This window comes from Equus quagga, chromosome 5, assembly GCF_021613505.1.
Source record: "Equus quagga isolate Etosha38 chromosome 5, UCLA_HA_Equagga_1.0, whole genome shotgun sequence".
Lineage (NCBI taxonomy): Eukaryota > Metazoa > Chordata > Mammalia > Perissodactyla > Equidae > Equus > Equus quagga.
This window is the reverse complement of record NC_060271.1, coordinates 34,877,678-34,903,431: the sequence shown is the minus strand read 5'-3', so window position 1 is coordinate 34,903,431 and position 25,754 is coordinate 34,877,678. Positions and strand designations below refer to the sequence as shown.

Here is a 25,754-nt window from a genome sequence, read left to right as displayed (position 1 = left end):
TTGGAAGATAAAACCTTGACACTGACCAGCCACGTCGAGGAACTCCGAGAAGGTCTCCACTGGCATGAACTCCTCCTGGAAGGTCTTCAGGGCTTTGTCAGCAGCTTCGTAGATGGGCATGTCGTTGTGGCGGATGTATTCCGCTAGAGAGCAGGACCAGCCTCCCTCCGTGTTGCTGGTAGGCACCTTCTACAAGAACCAACAGGAGACAGGCCCAGAGGAAGGATTACTTAATGCCTCAAGACCGTCAGGCCATTCCAATCCAGGGAAAAGAGAGCCCTCCCATAGACATCAAAGTTTTCCCTGGAGGATGTTTTGCTTCCAGGAACAACAAAATTTCATTCAGTTCCTCTTACAGCCCCTTGATTACACACTGCTTCACGGGAACCTACAAGCCACAACAGGCGACTGCGTTCTTGCCTCCCTACATCCTTCACATCTGCATTTCCCAAAGAGAAGGAATCATCAACATCTTCAATTGAGCCATTCCATTGAGACTATAAAAGGAACCACCCCCCAGCCCTCTGACTCTCTCAAGGCAGAGAGGAGGCCCCATCACAAGCTGGGCTGGAGCACGTCACAGGCACACAGGGCAATGGAGCTTCTGCAGACAGAGGGGAGGGAGCAAACCAGGGGGATTCGGGAGGAAGAGCTGCCTGGAGAAGGGTGTGTGCAGCAGGCGGCAGGAGGGATCTTGGCCACAAGTGTACATCACAGACGTGGGGTCTAAGCTACAGGGTAGACCCTTCTCAGGGCACATTCAGCCTGTTTCTCAGGACAGGTCAGTGGAGGAGCGGCCATGCGGCAGCCGAGGCAAGGGCAGAGCCAGCGGCACAGGTTATCTTACACCCTGGCAGAAACCAGCTGAGCCCACGATGGATCCTTACCTTAAACATGTTGTAAATGAGATCGACCAGGGCCCAGAAGAGAAGGGAAGAGCGGTAAGCAGAGTAGTCCTTCACTGCCTTGTCTGTCAGCCTGGAAGAGAAAACCAAACTCCATACCCACGAAGACCCTGGAAGGGCACTTACAAGGACAGAGCAGAGCATCCTGGGAGCAAGGGGAGAGCCACAGGAATCTATGCATCACTCACTCCAGCCACCTGCCTATCTTCTCGGGAAACAGCATCTGTGCGCAAGCACTTCTGAAGCCCTGGACCCCGCGGCTTATCTACTACAAAACGTCCCATGAAATGCTCATCATTAGTACTGACTCCCTCCAGATCAGGGTAAACCAGAAGAGGGGAGATGGAAGTTGCAACATGGCAACCGAATACAGCCTTAAACAGATGCCCAGGAGACCGTGTTTCCCGGGCTCCTCCCCAACACCAGCTCCTGGATTGACAAGACCTCATATGAAGCAGGAAACAAAGCCAACTTCAGTCTTCACATTCCCACTGGGAAAATTTTTAGTCAGCAGACCTAAACTAGCCAAATATAGTAATTCGTCATCCATGTGCCATGTTAAAAACAGCAAGCTGGTGGAAAACGTGTTGAGCAATAGTAACATCTGGGACGGAGGATATAACCTCCCCGACACATTCTAAATCCTGGATAATCCTGGAGCTGCTCACCTCACCCCTTTGTTTCTAACCAGCATCATCTCTGCTTAATCCAGTGATTCAGCTTAGGATTAAAGACGAGTCAGTCCCTTGGAATCCCGGGGGCTGTCTGTGACAACATCCACTGCCTTCTCGGCAGACACTCCTGGTGTGAGGAATGGTTAAACCAGGCAGAGCCACTGTGAAACACAAAAAGACCAGACTCCCCCGTGCACAGCGAGTGGAATACTGGTGCTGGGGTTCGGTGTCTACTGCCCAAGTCTCTAAGACGTTTTGGTGGCAAACTGCCTTCACATCTGTAACCGGCCAATGAAGGCTGGGTGAACCCTTGTCATGGACAGTCTACACCTTAGAACAGAGCTCATAACTAAAGGGACTAGAATTTAGTATTAAAACGTGTGAGTGCACATGCGTGTGTATATGTAAGAATCATAAAAATGAAACAAGCAGAGATGTCATTATAGAGGCTGAACTTCACTGTACGGGCCTCAAGTGAAGGGACGGCCCGCCACGGGACAGGCCATCCATATCTGCATTCAGTAATGCTCAATTCATTAACAAAAGTAAAGTAAAATAAGACAATCCCATTTGCTAAAATATGCTTCCCATACCCTCCCTCCACCCCAACATCCTCCGAAACACCTACTTTCTCCCCACCTGCCATGTGTGACGATGCTGCAGCCTAAAGTGAAAATCACTGTAAGGCGGGCCTGTGGATGAGGACGGTAATCCATTTCTTTGCAGTTCTACATGCTGGCAGACAAGGTAACAGATAAGGCTCTGACAAAAGCCTAAGAAAGTCCCAGGCTTAAAAACTTACAAGTTCCTGGCAGAGGACCGTTTTTTCCAAAATGTAAAACAAGCAGAAGAGGTCAACATCTTGTGTGCATGTTCCTAGAGCTCCATTGTCGTGTATCTGCTACTGCCTCCCACCCTATAATGGACTTAGGACAAAGTCTGCTCCAATGACGCTGCCCCAACCAGCAGGAGGACACCTTCAAATGTCCTTCCAGCCATGGTCTCTCCTGGGAGGGCACCCCAATTCTGTGCTGGCACCCAGCACCCCTGCAGTCTGTTTCAGACACACCCCACTCAAGCCCCCAACCACGCCAGGTTTGGTCCTTCTCTGGGACTGTTTTGCTGTGCTAAGGAGGAATCTTGAGTGGCCCAGCCCAACTTAATTATTTAAGGCTAATTAGTAAAGGTGACTAAACTACTACAGAGAAAATGGCAACTCACGAGTAGAGCTCACCCTGGATTTCCTTATTAAGCTATGACCAAATCAGCTTTTCCTTAACTGCCTGGAACAGTAATGAATTTTGGTCTCCTAAACAAAAACAAAACAGCTCCTGTGGGTTGAAATTTCACCCCTGCCACCGGGACCCTGTGCCCAGTCAACAGCCACTGTATGTGCTACGGATGCAGGCTGAGCCTGGCTCATCGACACCTTGCTACCCTCTACATCTAACTTTTGATTTCTAGCAGCTAGTTAACTATTAATGCTTCCGACTCTTGGGAAACACCGGAAAGCGCTGTGTCTGGAACGGGGACAGGGGTTAGGTACAAATCTAATAAGACTCGTCCGTGTCCCCCCCACCCCCGCTGCCCCCCGCCAACTCTACAAAAGAACCTGTACTGGCCAGGTTCAACAGTAGAGCTCCCACCTGGGGGTGTGAGGCACCTGAGACTAGCAATGCTTGATACATCAGAGCTGATGGAGGGGAAGACACCAGGTGTGCCAATTCAGGCACATGGCTGTTTCCACTTGGTCTGTCATCATCAGGGACCTGAAAGCTCCCCTCTGCTCCCTTTTTGGCCTACAAGTATGGAAATGTTCCCTCGGACCCCAGTGAAAGCAGACTCACAGGGACCAATCTTCCAGAAGTGAAGCAGACTTCCTTTGAGTGGCAGAGGCAAGCCGACAAACCCATACCCTCCCCGGTAGCCCAGGTGGGCAGAGACTGCACGGGGCCACCATGATCCAAGAGTGGTGTCCACGAGTCCACTCAGCCTGTGGCAATCCATGTGGTCCTCTCAGAGGGCTTGTAGCTGTTGTTTGCTGTTGTTCCTCTCAAGACACCTGCCATCTGACCCAACTCACAGCAAGGTCATGAGCACAAAGACCACTTCCTTCCTGAAACGCCATTCCTTATTTGGGAGGTGTCCGCAGGAATAAGGGAGGAAGAAGGGTTCATGGAACGTGGGACAGATGGGATAGGAATGTGACTAAGGAGAGAGGTGACGAGCTTTTAATGATCAGAACAGAAAATCCCCAAGCATAGCTATGCAGAAGTTCTCCTAGTTTATGCCCAGACCAGCAACACAGGGGAGACCTGGTTAGCCATCTCAGCCCCTGCTGGCCGAAATTCTCCTGTCAGTAGTTCCACCCTGAGCCTGGCTGGCTTCCTCTCTGAAATTTTCCACAGAGGTGAGCCGGCTCCACCTTTCTAATGGCTGAACACCAGACCCAGAGGTGGCCAGGCACCTGCCAGCCATCGCACCCAGACTCTCAGCATGACAGACTGAGAAGGGTCAGGATCAATTACCAAGTCAAATAAGCACACCTTCAGTGAGCACGCAGATGCTGCTAGGCAGCTTTTAAACACCCTGGGACTACATAACCCAGGCACCAGGCAGCCCAGAACACGGCTTCCTGAAGCAAGCACTGACCTGGTGGCTCCCCCTGGAGCCACTGCCCGGGCCTGAGAGGTCACCAGCAGCCTCCGCAGGATTTCCACACGTGTGGCTCTCCACTTCTCAGGGGGCAGGACGTGAAGGGCCAGGAGTGTGAAATAGTGCGGCCCATCCACTTCAAAGGCACTCTCCACCCACTTCTCCTTGGGCTGCTCCAGAAAGCCCTGGAGGTTCTTCTCCTCTCGGGAAGTTGCTCGGGTTCTGGAACAAAAGGGGCACGATGAAACCAGGGTAGAAGCCGGGCACCAGCAGCAAGACGGGAGGAGGGTTTGCTCAATTTCTCATCTTAAGTTTCTTGAACACTTGGATCACTGAAGCTTCCTGCCCATCCTGGACGACCCCTCCCACCTCCTCCCTGGCAAGCTACGTGCTGCTTCCCCTTCCAAGTCCGTTGTGGTGGGCATCTTCCTTGCCCTCCCCACCCGTGAGCTCAGCTCCAACACAATTCCAAACAACTACCGATTCTCGAGCACCCTGCAGGTGTCAGGCACATTCACGAACACTCTGCCATCGCAGTGTCCTACCCACTCTGGAAGGTGACGGCTAGCACCTTCTTACCATGGTATCTGAAGCCCAGAAAAGTGGAATGACTTGCCCAGTCACCAAGCCAGTAAGTGATGGAGCTGATGTGAGTCCAGAATCCCTGACTCGGAGCCCACAGCCTGCCTTCTCCCTTACTCCACGTAGACCCATTATAGCTAACTTGTTCACATTGCATTCACATCTGGTTCTGTCCCTGGGCTATTTTGGTTTGTTTTCTTCTGTATCTGTGTCCTCTCTCCTTCATTAGAACCGTTCCTTCCAGGCAAGTACGGCTTCTTGTTCCTGCTCTTGCCTAAACTACAGTGATAATGATGAGCATACAATGCCAAGCACTGTTCGAAGAGCTTTATACGGATTATCTCATTTAATCCCCACAATGACCCTATGAGACAGGGACTAGCACTACCCCAATTTTACAGACCAGGAAACCACAGTACAGAGAAAATAAATACTTTGCCCAAAGTCACACACTGGGGAGTGAAGGAACTGGGCTTCGAAGGCAGGCGGTCTGGCTCCAGAGCCTATCCATCGTTAACTTTCCATCTTCCCTCCATGACACTGCTTTGACTAGCGGTCACTGAATTGGCACTGAGAGATCACTGAGTCCTTCCTGGTCATACATCTCTGGCGACACTCTCTCCTTAGAACCTGGATGGTGCTCTCAGGCCAAGAGTGCCTGATGCCCTAGCCTAATTCTGTTGGGGAAAAACAAACAAGACGCAACACTGGCAGCCCTTAGAATCAAAATTACCAGGTCAGCAGATGGCGCCGGCAGACACTGGACTGTGGGGAAACAGGAGGGGAAGGTGCAAAGCCACCTGCTTCCTTCCGCTCCCTGAAGAACAGGCACGGATGGAGCAGATGAGGATACTCTACTTGACTTCCCAGAACTGGGAATCAGAAGCTTTCTGCCACTGCAGGACCTGCTCAACTCTGCTCTGACGCATGGTGTGACATCCTTGCCTTTATATACAAATGTTCCACCAAAATCGGCTAGCCCCGCCTTACCTAGCCCCCCTGTGATCAAGCTCACACCAGTGTGAGACGACTAGCTAGGGAAGCAGTCTGTAGCTGGCAAAGAGTGCCTCTCTGTGAAGCTTCTGGGTCAGCCTCTAACTGACCAAGATAACCAGGATCCAGCCAACTCCCTCTCCAACTAAGGGACGGAGCATGAGTTACAAATGTCTGGCATTTGAGAAACCCAGTGACACTTAAGTCACCGGTTCTATTCTGCTGGGCAATCATGCTGCCTCTCTGGGTCTGCTTGTCTTCCTGGAGAAGGAAGCAGTCCACTCTACCCCATGCCTGCCAAGGAGACATGTCCCTGCAAAGCCAAGGGCTCTGTCAAAGGCCCACAAACAATGGTAACTAGCACGGCTCAGGCCTGAAGCACAGCTGAGATAGTGGGACATGTGTGCCGTCAGCGACGCAGGTGTGTCTTCTGACAGTCTAAACAGCTCAGCAGATGATGTAACGCACTGATGGAGACCTGTCTGTGCATCTTTTTAACGACGCCTGCAGTCTTGAGGTCAGCCTTTTATCTCACAAGAAAATGGGAGGGAAGGAGAAAATAATACTCTTACAGAGAGAAGACCAGAAGGGACAAGAAACACTGTCCTGTAGCCTAAACTGAACTGCAGCCACCTTGGGTGAACTATACACAGCCTGTCAATTCTCTGCCCGAACTTTCTAAGAGTCTTGCTAGGAGATGGGGTCTAAAAGCCATTTAAATCAAATCTAAAAGCTAAAGTACACAAAACCTCTTGATTTGCTTTCAAAATCTGCGGTGAGATGAAAGAATATTCTTCTCTACCCGCTAAGTGCGTCTTTAAAATTACACTTGTAGGGATCAAACTAATTGTTCCATAATGTACATACGGCAAAAATACAAATCTGTTCTTTCCTGGCTGCCCTCCTTCTCAGTTGACTTTCCCAGAGAATCGGCAACACCCCCTCTCCTCTCACCCTTGCCAGAAGCATTACTCACTGACGGGACAACAGGGATGGCAAGTCCAGTTTCCCCTTATGAAACGGTCCTTGGTTCTGCGGATCCCTAGCTGTGAAACCCTCAGCCGTAAGAACCTGTGCGCCTTCACAGTGACTGTACAGCTCCAGCCCACGGCCTCCCCCACCCAAGAGAACGGGTCCCGTGAGTAGAAGCAGAGGTTACATCAATGTGGAAGGGTCCATGGTCTGGCTTCTCCCCATCCCTGCTCCCCTCCTGGCTGCAGGTCAGTCCGAGGATGCAGCCCTTGGCTGCTCATGGTGGGAGATGGGACAGTTTTAGAAAGGAAGTCACCAAAAAGCCGCAGATGCACATTCCTACTTCAGTCAAGGCTGCCTTAGGTCAGACATCTGCGCTGGAACTAACTGGGGCAGATATGGACAAGCTGGGAGATCTTGGGGAGAAGGACAGAGGGTGGGCCAGCCAGTAGGATGCAAGATACTGACGTGTTCAGGACGTAAAGCACAGTGTGAATGATGTACGGGATCAGGTGGATGTTGCTCTCCCGGCCGCCGCCACCGGTGTCCGCGCTGAACGACTGCTCCATGGCGAAGCGCAGGAAGAGCAGTTTGATGTCGTGGATATTGAGCTGGTACGTGGGCTCCCGCTGGCCTGTGCATTCCTGGAGGTAAGTGTTGTGCCTAGGGAGAAGGAGAACAAACGCTGAAACAGAAGCCAGCTCCCTGCAGAAAACCCAGTTTGGAAGGCAGCTCCCTGCCTGATGGCTGCAAAGCTTACAGAAACGGCTAGAGGAATGACAGGGAGAGTGGAGGACAAGGGCTGGGCCTAGGAGGAAGACAAGAGCAGAAGGCATTCTCATTTCTGCCGTGACTGAATGAGATGCTCTCCAAGCTTTGACGAGAACCTGCCAGTTCTGGGGTGACCCATTTCTTGATGGACAATTGTCACAGGACCTACCATGGCCGCATCTGAAAGTAGAAATGCACTTCCACATTTTGGAAGAAGAAATGTAGAACTTATCTATTCTGACTGACAAGGTTATCTATTCCTGAGAATCATCTCCTCAACCTTCAAATACAAGTTTTTTTCTATGTCAATATACATCGCCATCTATCTGGGCCCTGCCTCTTATTAACTGTGTGACCTCAAGTAAGTTCCTCAACCTCTCTGTGCCTCAATTTCATCTGAAGAAGGTATGTTATAATAACACATGGTAGGCATGTCAATATGTTGCCTGTTGTTATTTTCACCATTAGTACTGCCAGGCACCTGTTTTATGGTAAGTACCTTTACATCCCTGAGCTGTAAAACAGGCCTGGGCGGTGGGGCGCCGTTCCCCAGGGCATCAGCAAGAGACAGGCTCTCTGAGAAGCTTTAGCTACTCTACTCTGGACTTTCAGGAGGAGGAGGCCTTGAGGGCAGCCTGACTCGCCCACGCCACTGGACTATTTGTGCTCGCTACTTCAAACTCAGAGGCACACACTGTAGAAGTGAACCTGGGGAAATTCTGGCCTCAAGAGTCAAGGCAGGGGTCCCGTGTCTCAGGTCCTAAGACTGACAATGGAGAGGGAGCAGATAACTAGAAATCCTAGGCGGCGCACCAGACCCTGAGGGTGCTGGTTTCCCCCAGCAGAGGTCCTCTCTGCTCCACCAGCTCCCCTGCCAGAAGCAGAGAAAGAGATGGTTCTCACTGAAGGTGACAGGAAACGGTGTCACCACCGCTGGGCTGACCGCAGACCTTCCCCCACATTGCCTGGGATTCCCCTCTTTTCTACCATGCAAAACGCTCAACACTCACCTTGCCAAGCAGGTAGCAAAAGCCGACTCGGGGACGTGCGGCCCCCAGACGGGGAGGAGCCCGTTGCACTTGGTGTTGGCGTTCTGAAGGGCAGCGCTCTCCCACTCTTCCCGGCCTCGAGCCAGCCTGGACAGGGAGAGCAGAGACAAGTGACTGCTGGAATTAATTTGGTGAGCAGGTGCCTGGGTGAGTTGGGGTAGAGAAGGGTTTGCTATCACTATGGAAGTAAGTGAGCCCACACTCCTGCCTCGACAGAGAGGATTAGCCATTTGTAGCCTCGATATGGTAAATGCCATATCTTCACTGCTTCAGATGGCTGTCACCAGCCTGGGGCCAGAGCCAAGTGTATTTTCCTAGCCACATGGCAAGAATGGCTCTTGGGCCTCTACGGTTTAAGATTGAACACCCTACACCCCAGAGACTACGGAACAGCATTAAAACCTCAGGGCTGGCGGTCCCTCGCCCTCCCAGTCCAGGGCCTTGGGCAAGCTGCCCTCCCTTCTCAAGTAACACAGGTGTCTAGAGCTGAAGCAACATGCGGAAGAGGCCCACTGCAGGAGTCACTCAGCAAGAGGCAGGACCTACCTGACGGCGGCCAGATGGCAGTCGTAGTGCACGATGTTGAAGTGGGACACGGTGCTGTAGCCCTGCTGTTTCCGGGGCTTATTCTCCACCTCCTCCAAGGCCACCCGCTTGGTGAAGGTGTAAATGCCCAGGACCTTCGTAGGCTACAAAGACAACATCAAAAAGAAAAACGCCAAGCAAGCGCTGGAAGGAGGTGAAGCAGAGCCGAGGGGCCCCAGGTGTTAACACTCCTGGGGAGGAATGTGTTCAGAAGAGGGAGTGACGGTGAGCCCTCAGACTCTTGGTTACATACTTGGCCAGGCACAGCCCTAGTGAAATGAGCAGTGTGGGGAGCAACTGAAATTAAGAAGATGGAAAGGCAGCAATATAAGTCTGAACTGTCATTCTTTTCTTTCTGCCTCATTTATCTGAAAATGAAGAATAAAGTGCCTTTTTGATAAGTCACTTGCTTTTCAAAACTTATCAGGCAGCTCCGAGGAGCCTTGTTACAGAAGACTTACAAGTCTCGCAGCCCAGGGCACTTGCCCTTCAACAGCTTGGGTGCTAAGCAGTAAATCCAAGCTGAATGGGAGAGGAGCCTAAAAAGTCCCCAGGGGAATAAACAGGTCACTTGCTGTTCTGCTCCTTTCAGGTGTAAATCTATTTTGGCAGAGCCTACAAAGTTAAGGTCTCTCCAGATGTCCTGAATGGAAGCAGGATAGTGTGATTTTAAAAGGCTCAGGTGCGGAGTCAGAGAGGGCTGGGCTAAAATTCTGGCTCTGCTATGGACCTTTGCTTTCTCATTCAGAAACTGGGGCTCTTTACAGGTTTAAAGATAAACTTATCCAGTTACATAAAGCTCTGAGCACAGAGCCTGGGATACAGAAGGAATCCAATGAGTGGTCGTTGTCAATGATGACGATGAAGACAACGACTAATATTGAAAAGATAGCTAATGCTCAGGTCAGTTTGCCTTCCTGCCTTTAAAGAGGACAGCTGGCTCTAAGATGCAAGGCTTGACCCTGGTCTACTAAGAAGAAAACGGCCTGCCAGACAGCGATGCCACCAGAGCAAGGGGCCAGGCTGCACCGTCAAGGCCAGGCCCTCCTGACGCAGGCCCAGCAAGCTGTACCTGGAACTTGTAGCCCTCCCTGCAGATGCAGCACGTGAGGCCTGGCTCCTCAATCAGCTCTTCCATCTGCTTCAAGAGCGCCGTCTTGGTCACAACCTGGCCCTTTTCATTCGTCTGTAGGGGGAGCCCAGGCAGCACGTGAGAAAGGCACTTCCACCCAGGCTCCCACCCAAGCTCAGGGACGCTCGGAACAGGGCTGACCTTCCACATACACTAAAAGGTCTGTTGCATGGAAAGGAAATCTCTTTAGTTGGCTTTAATGAGGGTAAAGACCCAGATTCTTCTTCTATTCTCTTCCTACAGGAACCACTGAAGCAGAGGAAACCATCCAGATGGAACTTTGGCAAGTTGCCACTTGCCACCAAAAAAGCCCCCTTTCTTTGTACCAGCAATACCAAGGCTCAGCTGCCAAGGGCTGCTGCACTATGATTCATTTACTGTTCCCATGGGAGTTGAAAACTGCTGACACCCAAGTTTGCTGGTTTGGACAGGACTATTGCTTCCTCCAGGGTGGACAGAGAAAACGGCACAGAGCCCTTGGTGTCAAACAGACCCAAGTTCAAACTCCTGTCAACAGATTATTAGTTATGTGCCTTGGCCTATTTACTTCACCTCTCAGCCTCAATTAGTTCATCTGAAAAATGGGTAAAATAACATCAACCTCATAGAAGCACATAAGGGCTTAAATAAAATCTTACAAGTAAGGTACCTAAGCATAGTGCCTGGCAAATAAACCCTAGGCAAACAATGGACAGCATCATCATTTTCACTGTGTGACCCTGTTAAGTCAGTTAACCTGAGTCTCATCTGCAGAGTGGGACAACAGTCACACCTCTCAGGGTTGTTGGGAAGATTGAAGGGGAAGCACCTAGCACGGTGCCTGCACACCTAGCTCCCTCCTCCCCCTGTCCAGCCTTCGCCTTCACCATCCCCAACCCCAGCTCTGTCCTGAAGCACAAACGCCTGTGCCACAGCCAGCTCCTCAACAGTGAGGGCAAGAACATGGGACTTGGGGAGCGGCATTACCGTCATGCCCAGGGTGCCCAGAGCCTTCTGCCTCATCGCCATGGCCATGCGCTTCTTCTCAGCCCGGGTCTCCCTGCGGGCTGCATCAATCTTCTTGTTCACATCAGGGTGCTCCCGCAGCGCCTCCAGCAGGTTCTCTGCCAGGGTCCCAATGCCCTCATCGCTAGACACCTGCTCCAGTTTATGCAAGTTTGTGATAGAGTCAGTTCCAATCAGAACCTGCCAAGAAGGGACCAGAGAGATGCATGCCTCCAATTATGTAGATAAGGATTCTTCCCAGGAGCTTAAAGGTTTAGAAAAATCAATGGAATGTGCACAATCTCATGTTCTCCGTTCAGGTTCAATTAGATCCTTTGATTCCACACTTAGAGAGATACAGACAAATGGAGGAGGGGTCAGCTCTGCCACTGACCTTGGACCAGTCACTACGCACTTCAGCTCCAGCATCTCTATCTATAAAATGGGGTGGCTGTGATGATGATGATTAGAGCACATATGTGAAGCATTCAGGCACAGGGAAGGGGGCTAAGATTCCCTGGAGAAGCAGCCGCTGATGGGGCCTGAGTGGTGAACTCAGTGACTACGCCTAGCAGAGGAGGCCCTTGACATTCCCAAGGACTCTGCTAAGTTCTTCATCTGGAGCCCTTTGGGTCCAGCAAACCCAGGAGCACAGGAGTCTTCTCAACCTAGAGACATTAGAGGCACCACCACAAGCAGGAGTAGGGATAAGAAAACACTTTTTAAGAAGTAGATATTAACAAGAAACCCCCATGGTTGAAAAGGTTGGCAGTCACTGCACTACAGCACCACGCTGTGAACAGGGACGCGAGAATATCAGAACACTGAAGGCAGGTGTAGCCTGAAAAAGCTCTCCAGCTGAGTTCACTGAGCAATCCCACCACATCACTGAAATCCGCACCACCCTCACCACAAGTGAATTGATGACAATTAACTACATATTTGACAATAAATTGAAAACAGCAAAGTGAACCTGCAATGTGACAGCTCAGCACTCAACTCAGCTCACTCCCTAGCTCATAAATCTATTCTCATAGCAGGTACGCTTCAAATTTGTGCCTCAGCAAAATTACAGGCTATCTCACGTCTCAAACTCCTAAACGCTGAACCCACAGTTCAACTCCCTACTGAGCTCCTCCACAGGTCCCCCACACTCAACATCGAGTGTTTATTGTGTGCCTATGTGTGAAGCAGAGCTTTGGAGGTTGGGGTAACAAAGACCGTACCCTCCTAAAGCTTAAACTCTAGTCAGGAGGACAGACCACACATCAAGTCTAGTGTAATGAACTCTCCTCCACCTCACCTCAAACCTCCTAGGTTCTCCACCTCCTTTAACGGCACCACCACTCACATTGTCACCCAATCCAGAAACTATGCAGAATTCTTGATTCATCCAGCAATCTCCAAATCCATTTATTCCACCTCCCAGATCTCTGGTGAATCCGTTCAACTGTCCACCTCACTAACTAGTTCAGGCTGCCATCATCTCTCACCTAGATTATGATAAAAGCCGGCCAATTGTTTTTCCTACCTCTCATCTTACCTTCCTCTCCACTTCACCCTCTATAATATGGCCAGGAGCACTGCCCTCAGGAGAAAACCCACACTTCCTTCCCTGGAAAGTGTGATCCGGACCCATGCTTATGTCTCCACCATCAGCTCCTGCCATGCATCACCTCCCATATGCAAGTGCTTTCAATTCCAGGAATGCTTTAAGCTCTCTTGCCTCTGAGCCTTTGCAGACGCCATACTGTCTTCTTAAAAATCCTCTTTCCGAATTTAAAACTATGGACCAAGAACAGTTTAGTGGATACCAGGGGAAAGGTGGGGTGGGGGGTGGGCACAAAGGGTGAAGTGGTGCACCTACAACATGACTGACAAACATTAACGTACAATTGAAATTTCACAAGATTTAACCTATCAATAACTCAATAAAAAAAAAATGCAAAAAAAAAAAAAAATCCTCTTTCCTTTGACCCCTTCCACAGCGCATTTACCTCAGTGTTCAGTTACCCCTATGTATTTGGCTCTATCTTCCACCAGACAGTGAATTCCCAGAGGCACAAGCTGTGACTGTGTTGTTTGCCACTTTTACCTCAACCTAGCACAGGTACACAACAGGTGCTAAATAAATGTGTTCAAAAAAAAGTGAATGGTCAGAAGTATGAACACCAAGTAGCTAACCAGATAAACCCTGATTCTAAAGAAAATAATTCAATTTATTAACTAAGAACAGCCTGGAAATCCCCTGACCTGAGTTCTAGGCTCATTGTGCTGCCACTAGTCAAATCATAACTCTGTTCCTTGAGTTATCCACATTCAAAATAGAGATGTTAGAGGATAGAGAAAATAACATACGTGAAGACTCTCATGTAGGAAAAATTATCTCCACAAAGATGTACTAATTATGACTACTTCCCCTGAATTGAACAAAAATAACAATATAGATTTGAATAAGACATATGGAAGAATTTTTACTGTAACCAAATTACCACATTTTTCAAAGGTGTCATCAGAAGATTACCAAATGAGAATGTGAACTATATTCAAGGCAGAACACTATAAACAGAAAAAAACCCAGCCCTGAGGACTCCCAAAACTCAACACTTGAAAAACAAAAGATATGAATGACTGAAGATACAGAGAGGAAGCACATGCAAAGGCGGGTAGCATCGTTCCCCATTAGGAAAATACAAGTTACAACCACAGTAAGAAATCACTATATGTCTATCAGAATGGATACAACCAAAAATAGTGATACCACCCAGTGCCGGCGAGGGTGTGGAGTGGATCACTCATGCACTGCTGGTGGGAATGTAAAATGGTGCAGTTACTCTAGAAAACAGATTGGCAGTTTCTTGCAAAACTAAATATGCAACCAGCAATTGCACTCTTGGGCATTTACCCCAGAGAAATGAAAGTTTACATTCAGACAATCCTGCACATGAATGGTCATAGCAGCTTTATTCGTAATAGCCCCAAACTAGAAACAATCCAGATGTCTTTAACGGGGGGATGATTAAGCAGGCTGTGGCGCATCCATGCCATAGAACACTACTCAGCAATGAGAAGGAACAAACTATTGGGACATGCGATAAGCTGGATGAATCTCCAGAAAATTACGTTGCGTGAAAAAAGCCAGTCCCAAAAGGTTACATATTGTATGATCCCATCTATGTAACATTATTGAAATGACAAGATTCAAGAAATGGAGAAGAGATCAGTGGTTGCCAGGGGTCAGAGGCGAGGAGATAGCAGAAGGTGGAGGGGGCTATAAAAGTGTAACAGGAGGGATCCTCAGGTGATGAAACTGTCTGGATCTTGACTGTATCAATGTCAATATCCTGGTTGTGATATTGTACTGTATAAGTTTTGCAAGATGTTACCACTGGGAGAAACTGGGTAATGGGCACATAGGATTTCTCTGTATTATTTCTTAACAACTGCATATGAATCTATAATTATCTCAAAATAAAAAGTTTAATTAAAAAAAGATCCAGTCTGGGCCAGCTGGGATGTATGAAGGGTAACAGATACCTCAGCCCAGTGAGGAAGAGATCAGAAATGAGCAGCAGAGAAGAAAAGATGGGCTTCCTGAGAACAAAGTTTTCAGCTGCCTGAGGCAGAACAGAAATGGTGGTGATGGTATTACAAATGCACCAGTGACTGGCCAGAAATAAAACTGTTTTACACTCTGGCCAGCCAGACCCTCACCATTTACCTGCTGCTCAGCTGACCCATGAGATAATGAAGCCCCACGTAAGAATGAGTTGAATGAAGAAATCATAACTACAACTAATCCTCTCTGCATACAGGGACGAACCAGATGACTCCGAGTCCCTTCTACTCTATGAGTCTTCTGTATTAGAGGAAGTCATGTCTCAAGGCTAGTCGAGGTGCTATCTTCATTCAGTCATGGGAGATGAGAAGGGAGTGCATGGTTCCCCCACACTACATGTCCTCTCTCCAGAATAAGGTCCACACGCACGCTGGCTACTCACCTGGGTGGCAGGGTGCTGGATAGCCAGTCCCCGAAGAAGCCTCAAGATAAATGGTAGGGCTGGGCGAGACAAAAACTTTTTCCAGATGTCAGCATCCAGACTACAAAGCAAAGGAAGGCTTATTAGCAGGCCAGAGAAGCAAATGCTACCTAGAAACCAGGTGTTGACTATGGCATGTTTAAACATGACCCTTTAAGAGTGCCATAAAGAATCACAAAGGACCAGCCAGTTCAGCTGAGGAGCCAAATAGAAAAGAATAATCTTAAATAGAAACCAAAAAGCTGCCATCCTTCCCATAGCCCCACAAGGCTCTGCAGTGGCTGAATGGTCCACCTTGGTAGTTTCCAGAAGGGGAAGGAGACCCCACAAAGGGTAAAGGGGAACATGTGATACTTTATGCCAAGAAGTTCAAAAGGAACCAGGAAGAGGAGAAGGAAAGCAGCCACTGACACAGACGCTTCTTACTTCTTGGCACTAGGAATGTGCTTTTTCATATAGTCAAGTGCATTCTGGGTGATTCCTTTCTGGAGAATCAGATCTTTCAGCTGATGCCCATTGCTGTTGTTCTTGATGCCGGCTGCTATCTTACAGAAGCAGTCCAGGAAGACTTTATCATCGCCACTGTGATCTTCATCATACCTAGGAGGAAAGAGCAAAGAGTCCGAGGGTGTGAAAGGAATAACATAAACTGATCACATCATTCTCTTGGTTAACAATCTTCAACAGCCTATAGGATCAAGTCTAAATTCCTTGGCATAACATAAAAACCCTGCTGATCTGGCTCCTGCTACCCCTCCCTCTTACTTCTACTTTTTCAAACTCCTAACGTTCTCTTGCATTTTCATGCTTTTGCACATGTGACTTCCTCCATCTCGTCATACCCTTTTCCCATCTCACCAACCACTTCACCTTCTCTGTGTAGCCAATTGCTACTTTAACACAATTTATTTCAATCATTGACTCCCCAGTTAGACAAGCCCCTTAAAAAAAGCCCCTGGCACACAAAAATCTAAGAGAAATTCAGGGGATTCTTCCTCAGTCTCAAGGAACTAATTCAGGGTTTTCATGGGGACTCTCACTTAGCTGTCCGAAGTCCAACCAACATACTTATCAAAGCTGCAGTATGGTTTGAACCGCTCCACCAAGATCTGCATTTTCTCCACCTCTCCAAAGGAGAGGTATGGGATGATGCGCAGCAGGCCCTGGAGCACGCTAGGGTTGGAGCGGACAAAGGTGCTGTTGATCTGGTCCAGGAGCATCACGAGTTGATCTTTGTCACCCGTCAGGAGGAGGTTGCCCTGCAACAGGAGAGAGCAAGGAAGACCCATCAATGGAGTCAGGACTTTGGCTGCAGCCAACATCTGATCCCCAAAGGTCATCCACGTCCATCAGAGCCATCAGAAGTGGCCCTGAAACTGTGCCTCAGCACTTCCTGGGAAATAATCAATACTGAGTTCCACTTAATAAATTAGTTTCTATGATGGCTCTGTTAATAGTCTCAGGTGGTCAGAATACACCAATACAATCTCTCCTCCCCCAAGTGAATGAAGGCTACCTGCTATTCATTTGGTCTCATCTCCAGCCAAAACATCAGCACCAGTAAGAATGGAGGAAGGCATGGGTGCAGTAAGTGGAGAGAAACTGAACTGGGAGTTGAAGACAGGGCATCTAGGCCTGATTCTACCAGTAGCCAACTATATAACTTTGAACAGCTCACTTCATTTCTCTGGGCTTGGGGTTTCCTCAACTGTGAAATGAGGGGTTGGACTAAGGCCCCTATTAGCTGGAACACGCCAAGATTCTATTAATGAGCAGCTTCTGAGTGAAAGAATATCCCTGGCAGCTTTATTTCCTCTGAATCCATAGATTTCAGGCTTCAATCCAGGGATGTCATCTTTAGTTGAGCCTTGGCACTCCCGTGACCTGAGCAGGTTCAATCATTCTTGGTTAACGCAACAAGACACACATGAGCCCGTTGCTGGCAGTGAGACAGTGCAGACTCCCAGTGTCTGTGGATGGAACACGGGGCCCCACTCACCTTGTCCTCACTCAGGGGCTCAGCGTTGGACTCATCCAGAATGATTTCCATGATACTAAGCACCTGTTCGGCCACAGCTGCGCCGCCGCTGTCCTTGCTTTCTTGTTCAGCTACAAGGGCCTGTGGGAGAACAAGACCCAGTCACTCTGGGGATAAGACTGCAACCACTCATTGCTGATGGGATCTGTTCCTCAAGGATCTCCTTTATGGTCTTACTTCCCAGAGACTGTGCGTGTGTGTGTATATGTGTATGTTTCTTTCCTGGTTGCCCTGAGGACGATGGTACTTGCATCAGTGTGCAGTGTGGACTGTTTCAGGCACTATCTTCCTCTTGTCTCTGATTTGAATTGAGGAAGGTGACAAGAAAGCTGTGTGTGTGTGTGTGTTTCTTTCCTGGTTGCCCTGAGGACAGTGGTACTTGCATCAGTGTGCAGTGTGGACTGTTTCAGGCACTAACTTCCTCTTGTCTCTGATTTGAATTGAGGAAGGTGACAAGAAAGCTGTGTGTGTGTGTGTGTGTTTCTTTCCTGGTTGCCCTGAGGACAGTGGTACTTGCATCAGTGTGCAGTCTGGACTGTTTCAGGCACTAACTTCCTCTTGTCTCTGATCTGAATTGAGGGAAGGGACAAGAAAGCTCTTTGGTGTCATGGCAGTAGCACAGGGGTGAGCCAGCAGGAGGAGAAGGGACAGCCTGAACGATCCATGTCTATGTGGAAGTCAGTTAGACAAATGAAGGGCTTGAAGAGACCACAAATCCATTCCATCTGAGTCCAGAATTGAGATGTCCTCCCCCACCCAGGACTTCCAAGGCTCACTCTTCCTATTTGCAGTCCACACTCTTTACCAAGTTTAGAGTCCCCAGCATGACATTCAAAGTGTTCATTTCCAGCTTGACCAGCTGCTGCCGGTTGACTTTCACCTTCACACAGTAACTGAACAATTTCAGCAGCACCTGACAAGAAAAACCAGCCAAAACCCATGAGACCATCTGAGAGTCTACCATGTGAAGACAAGCAGGAAAGAAACGTTGCAGAGGGGTCATGTACAATCAGCAGGTACTCCTGAAATGCGCGGACAGCAGGGAGAAGCGATCCTTAAGGGCTGGGATCTCCTGCCAGGTTGGCAATTTAAATAACAATGTTCTCCAGCAGTAGCTTGTGTGGGCTGGGTACATCTCTACCATCTCTAAAACTCGGACAGTGACACCAATTCCTAATGGAATAGGTGACGCTCTGTTGTCCTGGGTGAAGTCCAGTACTAACTCAGACTCTGAGCTAATAGTAAACAGAAAGGTCCCAAAGCTCATGGCTTGCGGGAGCTCAGACTATGAAGGGTCATTTAAAACACAGGCACAGTAACATTTGTTCTCGTAGCTCCTGGAGGTGAAAGTAATAGTGTTAATATTTGTGGTGCCTTTGGAATCCTCTACCCCTTATTTAGACAGTTGGATGAACCACCAAGCAAAATTCTACAAGAAATGAAACAGTTACTGACAAAATCCATTTAAAAAGCAATAATAATAATTGACACAAGTGCAGTTCTTTGTGAAAGACAATTAGAGATTGGTGCCACAGGTGACGAAAGAAACACAGCAGAAGGCTGCCAACACACTGGTTTTTTGGGAGGAGTTGAGGGCTCAGGGAAGCAGCCAGGCCCTTCACTGGCTTGCACTGGTCCATGGCACCATGCTGCCCTCTAGGGATACATCGCGCAGTGGCCACAAGCTTCTTTTCATAGCAGCCTCTCTCAAAGCAGAAGAGCTGGTCCCACCTTGCTGCCTGCAACTCACTGTTAGAAGGTGGCGTCCCTGCTTGAAATCCTTGATCCCTGCCAGTCTGGTAAGCATGCATTCCAGGCCTCCACACTGAGCCATCACACCGGCCATCTTATACACTTCTTCTTCATCTTCTTCTTCATCTGGGGTGGGCACGGGGGAAGCCAAGCAGAAATGGAAAGGAAGGTGAAGATGGGAATAAAACAGATAGCCCTCTTCTAGGCCGAGAGCTGGTTCCCTTTGCCATATCTCCAACAAAGAGATAGCCAATAAAAGGGGTCAATGTTGGATATTAGATTCACTATCTCACTCCCAGTAGGAGATTTTTTTAAGGTTCAAGTCAATTAAAATTTACTCAAATACATGAAAATATATCCACCACTACAACCAACCAAAAAAAAAAAAAAAAAAAAAAAAAAACTAAGCTAGAAATAAATCTGAACTCAAGTTTCTTGCTAACTGCATTTTTTCCCCAAGTTTTTTCCTACCCCAGAGGTGTATGAATCAGGCCATAGACACTGCACTTTTCCTCAGTTCGAGAAGTAATCCCCCCTCAATTCTGATCAGAGGTACAGGAGAGGATTTTCCCAGAACACCCCTAAGTCCCAGGAGGTGAACCTCTCACTGGCCCCAAATCTCAAAGCCAACGTGCAGCAGTGTCTACGGAAAGGGCCAGACCTGTGGTGGAGTCCAGGGACTCAATAAACTCCTCGGTGGCATCACCCAGCAGCCCCCGCATACGGTACACAATCCTCATGGGCTCTCCCTGAGCAGAGAAAGTTGGAGAAAGGCACTTGTAAACAGGCATTTAATTTCATTAAAACTCTCTGTAATAACTGTAACAACTATTATTTATCATTTTGCTCAGGGCTAAGTCCTATGTTAATTAAACACTTTATAATTTATCCTCTTATACAAGGTTAAGCAGCTTGTTCAAAGTTATCCAGCTTTATAAGCCCAGGTCTAATTCCAAGCCTGTGCCTCCTTCAGGAGTAGAAACTCTCTAACCAATAGGACCACTACTCAAAGAATCAAGACAAGGGAGGTCACTTTGATCAGCTTTGATTCAAGTCTCAGGAATCAAAAGCAAGAAAAGAAAAGACACTGATCTTTGCATATGGAGATCCTGAGGTGTTCACATAACCCTACAGAAGGAGAGGGATCATCCAAATTTCCCCAAGTTAAAACCTATAAGCTGATGGAATGATTAGAAATTAGAAGATTACAGCAACTTTACTAAATTCGAGGCTCATGAGAGTCCACTATACGCTGGGTAGTGAGTTAGGCACTCTAGCGTACATAGTATTCTCATTCTGGAGATGAGCAATGGGGTTTGGAGTCACACTGTATGAAATTAAGTTGGAGAGAAGGTACCACACTAATTCAAGCTGCCTGCCTCTAAGCCCGTGTTCAGCTTCAGGAGAGGAAACCCTGGATGGAGAGAACCTGTCAGGAAAGGCCAGTTCCAGAAGTGTTTCTGGCTACAGAAGCCGAGTAAGAACTAAGAAAGAAAACCGCCACAAACCATGGACAGAGACAGAAAGAAACATCGGAAACAGAATAGGCTCTAGTAACTAAAGAGACGGGCTGTTTAACTGGGAAATGGGAGACAAAGTAAGAAGGGAAGTTGATGAAGGCCCAGATAAGAGGCTGCCACAAACTCTGGACTTTGCCAGAACTCCTCAGTAGATTAAGCACACTAATGTGAGGGATCACAGCTTCTTCCTTGCCTCATGGTTCAAAGGCAGAGATGCCCATGTATGTTCTTTGGGTTCCATACCACCATTTACAAGGGTGCCCTTGGAAGCCTAGTCTCAATTTTTTATGTGCATCAGGGATTAAATCTGTATCATTCTGTTTTGATGCTAAAACATCAAGGACAAGCTCCACTGGATGGGGCAGTCTTCTGCACGTCCCTCTGCCAACAGCACTGTATCTATCCAACTGGCAGCAAACCAAAAGTAAACAATGTCCAGGATGCCCAGCACAGTGGGAGAAAGAAAGGAGAGAAGCAAAAATATGTAACAAAGACCAAAATGTACCAATAGTACACTACCAATTTAGTTTCTTAAACTCCACAGAAATATTTGGGACTAAGTATAGAAAAGTTCGCCATGCTTCACTGGCACACTAGTTTGCTGTAATTAAACTATTTGATTCACTTACTAAAGATCCACCTAATAAAGAGAAGAGGTGGGAAGGAAGGGGAAGGAGAGAAAAACATGGAGGGGAAGGAAAGGAGACAGGAAGACAGGAAAGAGATTGAGACGGGAGGAGGGAAAGTGGAAGTGGACTGCCTAAGACTCTCATGAGCAGACAGACGATGCTGAGATGGCTGAAAGGACCAGAGTGCATGCTTCCTTCTTTCCTTCTCCCTCCTCAAGAGAAATTCCCCGTTCAAGTCTCAGCTCTCCAATTAGTAAACAAGAAACTATGCTCCTTGACACAGCTACGGGAAAAATGATCTGACAAGTGAGCAAGCCCATCAAAGCTGAGAATCTCAGTCCAGAGGTGTCGTATATAAAGTGTACAAGACAGCAAGGGTTCCCCAATATAGTGCTTCCTCAGCCCTTGCCCAGCCTGGGCTGCACACAGCCGGAAAACACTTGTCCTCCCTTGAGGCTCTTCAGCCTCACAGCCAGATGCCTCCAGAGGAGGACAAGATGACTGGTTCTCTCCACAGCCACGAAGAGAAGGACAGCTCCTCGGGCGCTGCTCCAAGCGCCTCCTGGGAGAAGCCTGCGTAAGTCCGAAGAGTAAAACCACACCTCCAAGCGAGAAAACAGGCACATACCTCATTCGTGGTACACCAGACCTTCTTGTAAACCTCGGCCACAGGAAGGTCCAAACTAATGATTTTATTGTTCACTAGAAGCTGAAGAGAAAAGCACATGAGGCTGTTATTCCAAATAATTACAAGGCAAGTAAATTTCAAGATCAAAGGACACTTTATGGTAGTGATTCATAATTCATAATTTTTGTGTGTCATGGACCTATCGACTCTCCCTCTCTGAAAGATGCATGTGTGTGCAAAACACACAGCATCTTATGCACAATTTCAGAGGTTACAAACACCCTTTACGGAAACCATGGACTCCAGTTTAAAAGTCCCTGCTGAGCACCTCCTATTCTGAGTCCACTTCAGGCTCAGCACCAGAAAAAGTAATTCCCTCTATTTCACCCAAAATGCTTTTCACCACGTATAATGCCAGACCCTAGAGGTTATCTGCCAGAAGGTACCAGATACAGGGCCAGAAATCTACACAGGGGCTAAAGTGCCAGTATTCAGGTAGCTTAATTAACTTGGAATCACTGGGAAGCCACTGCCAGAGCAACAATAATAATAAGAGCCTACACCATGGCAAGCAAAAGCCATTAGCCATTTGCTTACGGCATGCCAGGCATTGGGCAGAGCCCTTCACTGGTAACTAACCTTAACTCCAGGTGAGGCAGGTAAGTGGGAATCATTAGCCCCCGTTTACAGAGATAAGGAAGCTGAAGCAAGCTACCTGCCCAAGGTTAATCAGCTACAAAGGATAAGAAACTGGATTTGATCCCAGACCATGCTCTTAATCATGGCAGCACTGTACTATGCTTATTACCTCCATCCCACTGTCATCCTCCAGAAGAGCCACCAAGTCACAGTCCTGGCAAATCTTGTTCTTTATGTCCCTCATAAGTGGCCCAATGCCTGGCTCATTGCTGCTATATGGGTTCCCAGGCATCCTGCCCTGTAAGAAGTCTTCTTGTTGGGGATCCTTCTCCAGGGTCACAAAGAACTCAGTGACTTCATTCTCCTCCTAAGGGACAGAGAGAAGGACGCCTCAAAAGGGATGGCATAAAGACATGTGTAGAGGGATAGCAGAGGTCTTTTAGACTTATACCATGCTACCTTGTCCATGGACACTCTGAGGGAAACACACCAAACTCATCCAGCCCCTTACACATTCAAAGATATAAAGGATAGGAAGCTCAGAGGTGATTCAAAAAATCCAAATACAATTCATCGAGCCTTAAATATCAAGCATCTCCTCTGAAACTCAAGGGTGGATTAGGAGAGAAAGCCTAACAAAATAAGCAGATGAGGAGTGACATATGAAAGCTGCATTACTGCAACAAGGGGAGAAGAGGCTTACCTCCTCCTGCTCATCTCATGCCAATGCCAACCAATCTGGGGCCAGATAACTTTGTCGGACGACCCTCAAGTCAAGAAGAGGGTCTTCCCTATGATACCTAATGCTCAGTATGCACAACCCCAATGATCACTCCTCATCAACTGACGATACTGCTGTTTTTCATCCTTCCTCAACAAGAGGGGGTCTTTGGATCACACCATGCTTCTATATAGCTCAGCCTAGGGAAACATGCATTGTGTGCACAAAAAAAAGGGGGAAAAAGAAGGAAGAAAGTAGGGGGCCAGCCCCGTGGCCGAGTGGTTAAGTTCGCACATTCCGCTTTGGTGGCCCAGGGTTTCGCCAGTTCGGATCCTGGGCGCAAACATGGTACCACTTATCAAGCCATGGTGAGGCAGCATCCCACATGCTACAACTAGAAGGACCGACAATTAAAATATACAACTGTGTACTGGGGGGCTTTGGGAGAAAAAGGAAAAATAAAATCTTCAAAAAAAAAAAAAAAGAAGGAAGAAAACGAAAATTTCTTTATAGTCTAGCTCATTACTGCTTCTTTCATAGCATAACTGGATTGGTAAGCAGCAGGATTTTGGCAATGGGAGGGTAGACATGATCTTGACCTTGAATCTAGGAAATATGATCAAGGAAGGTCATCAAATTTCTCATCATCAGGAACAGGAAAATTAGGAGAATGCTTCTGTTTTATGTCGGTGGAGTTTTCTAAAATGTTGAGTAAATGGCCCATAGCTGGTAAGTCTGCCCATGCCTATAATGAATCACCAAGAAGCTTCATGGCAAATGGCTCATGCTGAGACCCTGAGAGCCAGGGGAAGCATCACTGCTTACAGGATAAATGATGCTGCAGAGCCTCTCAAAGATGAAGACAGGAGTCCGGTAGTCATCCAGATTGTAGCGCTTGGCTGTCTCAATGCACACAGCCATGAAGGCCTTGGTTTCCGATTCTGTACCTGCCAGAAATCAAAGTGGCCAAATTAGTTAGGAAAGAGCTTCACACACAGAAACCAAGAGGAAACTTTAACTGAAGTACTAACACTGACAGGTTCTTTCTGCCTGGTAAGTTTTTAAACGCCCAGGTGGCAATATCAATATTTCAATTGGAAAACTTAAAGCTGATTGATTTTTATACTCAGACCACACTCCATCTGAAAGCCTTAATGCCCAAGTCAACACAATGATTCATGGTTAGTTGTGTACATGTCCAGCTCCCTCTTGGAATTTTTTAAATTATTTTGGAATCATAACCTCCTTAAGGACAGGAATTAAGCTTTATTCAGCTTAGCATCCTCTTGCCCAGAATTGGTGCTCAAAAATGTCAAACAGTGAGTGTAACTGTATTTCACTCAAATCAAAGACAAGTTATAGTTTTAAGCTTCATTCAGCAGGATTAAGTAGATTGCCATCTAGAAGCCAAAGAGACAACTGTAAGTCACACAAGAAAGAACATGTTCTTTAAAAGGGTCCAAATCGGGGCCGGCCCTGTGGCCAAGTGGTTACGCACGTTCCACTTCATCAGCCTGGGGCTTCGCTGGTTTGAATCCTGGGTGCGGACCTGGCATGGCTCATCAGGCCATGCTGGGTGGTGTCCCACATAGCACAATTAGAGGCACTCACAACTAGAATATACAACTATGTACTGGGGAGCTTTGGGGAGAAGAAGAAGAAGAAGAAAAAAAAAGAAGATTGCCAACAGATGTTAGCTCAGGTGCCAATCTTAAAAAATAAATAAATAAATAAAAGGGTCCAACTGACAAGGTCATAAACCAGCTCAGCATGCCATGATGAAAATGGCATCAGAAGGACCTCTGTGTCTGGTAATATGGCAGACCTCATTCCCTGAACTACTTACTCGCCACTCCTCATCACTTAAATAATTTAAAATATTCAACTGCCACGATAGCCAAGAAAAATCAAAAGCCAAAAACTAAGAGAAATCAGGAACCCAGGGAAGTTTAGCAAAACTCTGAAGCTGGTTCCTGCCTTTAGCCTTGGTTTCCATAACCTGCCAGGATTGAGAGCTGGATGCAAAGGCCCCCATCTGCCAAGGTGGAGAGCTAGGCAGAAACCCCCTCCCCACCACCATAAATCTGGTACCCCAAAAGGCCACACCTTTGGTATAAGGGTCAACTAGAAATAACTCCCCCTCTCCCCAAAGCAAATAACTGAAAGGAAGTTGTCTTCCCTTACAATTTGACACTGAGTAGAGGGAGGAAATCTCCTCAGAGGACTGAAGTTCACAGGGGTTTGTGGCTCAAAATCCACACTACCTAGGAGGTCTGAAAAACCTGAAGCTAGAACTTCGTTGAAGGCAGCCCTGGGATGACAGTGCCCTGAGGTGCCTTGCAGAAGCAGTCACAAAATCCTCTCTGGAGAAACCCATCTTTGACTTGGGTCCTAAAAATTTCCACATTAAACGTCCAATACAGGAGCTCACAGTCAAAAATCACAAAATACAAAAAGACTTGAAGCACCATAAGCAAGAACTGGA

General features: G+C 47.8%; 1 protein-coding gene across 5 annotated transcripts in view; it reads right to left on the bottom strand.

Moving 5' to 3' along the window:
• The window catches only part of UBR4 (ubiquitin protein ligase E3 component n-recognin 4), a 127,210-nt gene that overhangs the window by 2,874 nt on the left and 98,582 nt on the right, over window positions 1–25,754 (bottom strand). For all 5 annotated transcript variants that reach the window (XM_046661117.1, XM_046661119.1, XM_046661121.1 and 2 more), the window contains 18 exons: window positions 24,095–24,216; window positions 22,718–22,915; window positions 21,910–21,990; window positions 19,794–19,881; window positions 19,131–19,258; window positions 18,186–18,293; window positions 17,342–17,461; window positions 16,411–16,601; window positions 15,769–15,942; window positions 15,304–15,403; window positions 11,285–11,503; window positions 10,259–10,372; window positions 9,148–9,290; window positions 8,563–8,688; window positions 7,250–7,444; window positions 4,232–4,456; window positions 888–978; window positions 27–189 (listed from right to left, as the gene is read on the bottom strand). In XM_046661117.1, coding sequence (XP_046517073.1) covers window positions 27–189; window positions 888–978; window positions 4,232–4,456; window positions 7,250–7,444; window positions 8,563–8,688; window positions 9,148–9,290; window positions 10,259–10,372; window positions 11,285–11,503; window positions 15,304–15,403; window positions 15,769–15,942; window positions 16,411–16,601; window positions 17,342–17,461; window positions 18,186–18,293; window positions 19,131–19,258; window positions 19,794–19,881; window positions 21,910–21,990; window positions 22,718–22,915; window positions 24,095–24,216 — 2,586 coding nt within the window. The remainder of the gene's footprint in view (window positions 1–26; window positions 190–887; window positions 979–4,231; window positions 4,457–7,249; window positions 7,445–8,562; window positions 8,689–9,147; window positions 9,291–10,258; window positions 10,373–11,284; window positions 11,504–15,303; window positions 15,404–15,768; window positions 15,943–16,410; window positions 16,602–17,341; window positions 17,462–18,185; window positions 18,294–19,130; window positions 19,259–19,793; window positions 19,882–21,909; window positions 21,991–22,717; window positions 22,916–24,094; window positions 24,217–25,754) is intronic.